Consider the following 6030-nt stretch of genomic DNA (forward strand, 5'->3'; position numbering starts at 1 on the left):
AAACGGGGGGGGGGGGAGGCAGCCCCTCAATAATTTTGGCGGGGGGGGGGGGGAATGGGGGCTGAAGTATCCATGAGCCCCCCCCCCCCCCAATAGAGAAGAGAAGAGAAAAGAAGATACCTCTCCTCCCGCCGAGCCCACCCCCCCCCCCATTCCTAATAATCTTCCTAAGCCTCTTCGCAAACATTATCTAATTTTCAATTATTTTATATTTTGCATATACCATGATGGTTGCAAGGTTTCAATAGCATTTGATAAGCCTTTTTATGTGCGTCTTGAGCATTTAATTTCAAGTGTATAAGTGTTTTGGGCGCCTCACAAATCATATATTTACAATTTTTGTGTGTACGGAGCATCATTAGTTTGTCTAGCTTTGTGTATTTCTCGATATCCAAGAAGAAATCTAGACTTACTTATATGTATACATGTATAAAGCAATTGCGAACGATAACCAGTTCAGATATCAACAGATTATTGTAGATAGCTGGTCACACCAGCAGTCTCTGTATTAGGGTCCCAAATAGGACATCCAAATTGATTCGCGGCTGCTCATATGATGTCATGTATCTCTTACCTATTAAAAAACAAAATTAACTTTACATTTCTAACACATGTAACATTAATAATTTTGTTTCTGTCAATGTAAATGAAAGCAAAATGTGCACAACAAATTACTCATGCGTATTCAGTGAGCGTTGCGTCTTAAGATACAGACATGGGAAGCGTATTGCACATTACACATGCAAGCATTTTGTACATCATTCTGGGACAACATTATTAAAACAAAAACAGCGGTTTTGCCGCTTTATATTCTAACAAATATATAATAATCTAAAATCAACAATACTTATTTATGTATTCATATAAGAGGAATTGGAAGTGATTGCATTTAATGAGTCAGTATTATGTCGTGACAATGTTAAAAAAGATAAAAATACAAAAGCAATAGTTGATATCTTCATTCATAGATCTGATATATAGGAATTGAAATTGGGATTGATTTTAATGAGTCCATCCTAAATATGTCATGACGATGTTAAGAAAAGATATCAAAATCTAAAAGCAAAGGTTGATATCTTTCTTCATTAATCTGTTATAGGAATTACAATTGTGATTGATTTTGATGAGTCTGTCCTATATGCAGAGCTAGAAGAATGTGAGGTATTATGTTTCAAGACAAGCGTGACTTTAGTGCGCTGTGTAACACATTGCATTGAATAATTATGTTTGTTTGTATTTGAGAACATTTGTTAAATAAATCCCACTGATGCCAAACAATACATACGTGTCACTGTTCTTAGTGCATTGTTAACCCTACGTTAACTGGGGGGGGGGGGTCAATTTCAATCCCCCCCCCCCCTGTAGAAATTTCGCGACTTCTCCGAAACCGCGGCAGATATAAAATTTTCCTTTCATTACTTTTTTCTTTTGAGTCTTACGCATCTTTTAAAACGATTTTTTTCGAAAATCGGACGTATAGTTACAAAGTCACGTGACCTTTTGTCTTCGCATGTCAGCCCGAAAATCGCTCATTTTTGTGATTTGTGTACAAAACATATGAAAATGTCATTTTTCCTAAAAAGAGATAAAACATTGGTTATTTAGTCTTGTTTAAAGTTTAGGTGTTTGTTTTGGGGTCAAAATAGTTGAATTGTAGTTATAAGTGAAATACAACAACAAAAACAACAAAAACAATAAAATACATAAGTTAAAAAACAATGAAATACATAAGAAATTATCAAAACAAGAGATAACATAAGGAATAACCTGGCTCTTCCAATTTTTTTTGTGTTGTATTATTATTTCAAATGGTCTATCAAAATAGGGTTAAAGGGCCAGGCCGTATTTGGCCTGGAGTGATCAATCAAACACAAATTGGCAACTCTGTGACGTATCTTGCGAGCTCCCCTCCCATTTGCTCTGTACATAACATTTCATAAACTTTCAGTTTCTTCGTTATTGATGACGGACTAAATTTTGTCCATATATCCGATATAGGGGTTGTATAAAAACATATTTGCAATAATCATATTTAGGGTGCATGTATGATGGACAATGTTCTTAAGGGAAAACACAATTTTTTTTTTTGGAGTACGCAAGGAGCAAATGGGAGGGGAGCTCGGAAGATATCTCACACAGCGTATCAGGAAAACTATCACTGGACAATCGCTCCCCCAAATTAATACCCCCGGAGAACTAGCCCAAAGGACATTCCACCCCCCCCCCCTAGAAAATTACCCCCTGTTAATTAAAGAAGAAGTCCACCCTGATAATAAGTTTGTTATAATGAAAGCATAATTTTTTTCCAGGGAGTTATTGTACCTGGGGATTAATTATTGTCCCGCTGGTAAGTAGCTGGGGGGGGGGGGGGGGGGTAATTGTCGTAGAACCCTCACAGAGTTGCCAATTTGGGTTTGATTGATCGTAACTATACAAATTCATAACCTTCTTTTAAAATTAGGCCTACATGTCTAATTCTTTTTAAAGTGCAATGAAAGGAAATAAAATTAAACAAAATGGTTTGAATATGGTTTTTCTTGTGTGTGTCTCTCATTTTCCCTCCCTCTCCCTATCTCTCTCTCTCTCTCTCTCCCCCCACACTCACACACACTCCCCTTCTCACCATTCAGGTAGTAGGGGTAGGGTAGAATGACGGGAAATGGAAAAGGGTAATAGATCGAGGTACGATAATATTACAATACTGTGGCAGCAGAATGTGATTAGAAGAAGTATTTTATTTAGCTTTTTTTATATAGCGCTTATCAAAGATGTCTCTAAGCGCTTTACAAATATATCATTACCCCGGTCATTGGATTCAGTGCTTGCCCGCACACACTGTGTGCACAATCTTCACTCCCTGGGGAGCATTCCAGCCAGGTGTTTTGACGCTCAAATACTGTTTGACCAACAATGACGGTCGCGTCCTACCGGGTACCAGAGAGTGGGAGCGAAGTAGGAGGTAGAAGGGGTAGAATGGTAATAACAATAGCAACAGTAATATGCCGTTCTTCAATAGTGCATACGTCACATCATAATATAACTTTTCCCTGCGCTTTCAATAGACATTGTATATTATATTTTTACCTCTACTTTAGCTCTGGCAGCCGTATCGCTCATTGCATTCTATGAATCGACCCACTTACTGTACCTGGGTCGGGTGTGAAAAATGTAGATTAATGTCTTGCCAAGCAACGTTAGTGCTGCTTTTTGGGGATTCATACCTTGTAGCTCATAGTCCGGTGATTTATCCACTAGACTGTAACACCTCTATAGTCGAGGGTTCGGCCGAATGGTAGTAGATCAATAATGCAGAGTTAAGATATAGTAGAGGTTATAGTGCGCTATTAGTAAAACAAGATTACATGCTGGTAGAGGTAGGATGGTGGTAGAGGTAGGATGGTGGTAGAGGTAGGATGGTGGTAGAGGTAGGATGGTGGTAGAAGTAGGATGGTATTAGAGGTAGGATGGTGATAGAAGTTGGATGGTGGTAGAGGTAGGATGGTGGTAGAGGTAGGACGGTGGTAGAAGTAGGATGGTGGTAGAGGGAGGATGGTGGTAGAGGAAGGACGGTGGTAGAGGGAGGATGGTGGTAGAGGGAGGATGGTGGTAGAGGTTAATGGTGGTAGAAGGAGGATGGTGGTAGAAGTAGGATAGTGGTAGAGGTAGGATGGTGGTAGAGATATGATGGTGGTAGAGGGAGGATGGTGGTAGAGCTAGGATGGTGGTAGAGGGAGGATGGTGGTAGAGGTAGGATGGTGGTAGAGGGAGGATGGTGGTAGAGGTAGGATGGTGGTAGAGGTAGGATGGTGGTAGAAGTAGGATGGTAGTAGAGGTAGGATGGTGATAGAAGTTGGATGGTGGTAGAGGTATGATGGTGGTAGAGGTAGGACGGTGGTAGAAGTAGGATGGTGGTAGAGGGAGGATGGTGGTAGAGGAAGGACGGTGGTAGAGGGAGGATGGTGGTAGAGGGAGGATGGTGGTAGAGGTTAATGGTGGTAGAAGGAGGATGGTGGTAGAAGTAGGATAGTGGTAGAGGTAGGATGGTGGTAGAGGTAGGATGGTGGTAGAGGGAGGATGGTGGTAGAGGTAGGATGGTGGTAGAGGTAGGATGTTAGCAACAGTGGGATGACATGGATGGTACTAGAAGTAGAATGTTGCTATAGAGGTACTGTATTTATGCCCATAGTAGCAGCATACCAGGAATATTTCTTTTGTCTACCATTTACTGTATATATGGTATTTAAATTCATTTGTACGTTACTCCAAATCCTCCTTCAATTTTGTCATTTCTTACCCGCTGGGGAAGTTTTTTTTTTCTTTGTCGAGTAAAGTGTATGTTGGAATTCAGGGGCGTGAAAATGATTGAGTGGGTTTACCAACATGGCTTGGATGATAGCTATGTGATGGTAGTGAGGGTGATAATAATTGTGATGTTGATGGTAATTGTGATGGTGATTATGTCCATAATTAAAGGGCGCTATATGACTCGTGCTATTACCTCACAAAACCACTCCAAATAATTGTTTTTGTCTCAAAATCAATCTCACGGAGGGATTTTGTCACGAAGACCCCCCCCCCCCTTCTCCTTCAGTCAATCGTTTATTTATTTCATTTCCATAACAAATACAATCAAAGCAAATAAACACTCATACAACAACACATTAAAAATACAAAGTAATCAATATCATCGGCAATCATTTTGTTCACTTTACAATTTAAATAAAATAAAAAAGAACTTAAAAAAAAATTATGTTGGCTTTGTGAGACAAAGTTCCTATTAATGTATTGTAATCATTCTTCTTCTTCTTTTTCTTCTTCTTTTTCTTCTTCTTCTTCTTCCTCCTTCTCTTCTTCTTCCTCTTCTTCTTTTTCTTCTCCTTCCTCTTCTTATGTAATTGCCATAATTGACATTGAGGGTCATTACTCATAAAGACCGCTATTTATTTAACATAATCGGGGTCGCTATTCATAAACATGAAGAAGGGGCGCTATTAATAATTTACACTGGGATTCATTACTCATAAAAACCGTTTTTCGATACGAAACCCCCTTCTCGTAAAATGAATAGTGATCCTCATTTGGTATTGAATAGCGGTCTTTATGAGCAGTGAACCCCAATATAAATTATGAATAGCGGTCCTTATGAATAACGGTCATTATGCCTTTATGAATAGTGACCCCTTTTCGTTTCATGAATAGCGAGGTCCTTCACGTATAAGAAATTCCATGTTATGAATAGCGGTCCTGGTCTTCCCTGCTTATGACTAGCGAGGTTACCCCCAAATTTATGTTTATATCATCTCCCCTCTATTACTCTTTCTCCCATTTCTCTCCCCCGCCCGCCCTTCTCTCTTTGTCCCTGAGGCTCTCTCTCTCTCTCTCTCTTTCCTTCATTCTATTTATCTTTCTCTCTCTCCCTCTCTACTCATTTACATTTCGCTCTTACTACCTTCTCTCCCTCTTCTTATCCATATGCAACTCTACCCAGAACCTATTGCCCCTCCCGCGAGCGCTTCAATTTCCCAAACGATAATACGTTACACGTACTTGCAAATTCACAAGTATAAATGTATCAGCTAAATATATAGTGAAAATATAGGCCCTACTTGCCCATACATGCATGCTTTATACTCCAATATATTTGTTGTTTTTGTGCCTCAAACAACCACATCCACACTCGTATAACCTGTGCACAGACATACACACTGATACTATAGCAAAGCAGCCTGGCATCGATCTCCAACTGCCTCTGAGCCGTTATGCAAATTTTCTATGCAACGTGGGGGGTACAAATGAACAATAGTAATATACCATAAATTTTACATTCATATCGTGTTTGGTGCGCACGCATCTAGTGCACGACCCCGGATAGAGTAAAGTTTGTAAGGGCGTGGCATATACGCGGGAAATGCCACGTTGACGTGGATTTAGTGATCTTGTGTTTTACAGCCAACTGGCTGGTTTGGGGCATTATCATATCAGTTTATACATGTACCTTGCCAATGATACATGACAACCTTTGACAATAAC

At 39.7% G+C, this 6030-nt stretch overlaps 1 protein-coding gene across 1 annotated transcript; it reads right to left on the reverse strand.

Moving 5' to 3' along the window:
* Positions 1-3453: 3453 nt before the first annotated feature.
* Positions 3454-5015, reverse strand: LOC105438226 (extensin-like). The gene is made up of 3 exons (XM_030988929.1): positions 5004-5015; positions 3891-4140; positions 3454-3713 (listed from the first exon to the last, which is right to left on the reverse strand). The coding sequence occupies exons 1-3, from the start codon at positions 5013-5015 to the stop codon at positions 3454-3456; spliced, it is 522 nt and encodes a 173-aa protein (XP_030844789.1).
* Between the last annotated feature and the right edge of the window lie 1015 nt (positions 5016-6030).

Source organism: Strongylocentrotus purpuratus, unplaced genomic scaffold (genome assembly GCF_000002235.5).
Source record: "Strongylocentrotus purpuratus isolate Spur 01 unplaced genomic scaffold, Spur_5.0 spur5_scaffold_18, whole genome shotgun sequence".
Lineage (NCBI taxonomy): Eukaryota > Metazoa > Echinodermata > Echinoidea > Camarodonta > Strongylocentrotidae > Strongylocentrotus > Strongylocentrotus purpuratus.

Bases quoted from the DNA above. Each gene is read 5' to 3' on its own strand.
- LOC105438226 (XM_030988929.1), bottom strand. The intron at 3,714-3,890 runs GTCCTACCTCTA...CCACCATCCTAG, and splicing joins ACCATCCTACTTCTACCACC to CTCTACCACCATCCTCCCTC.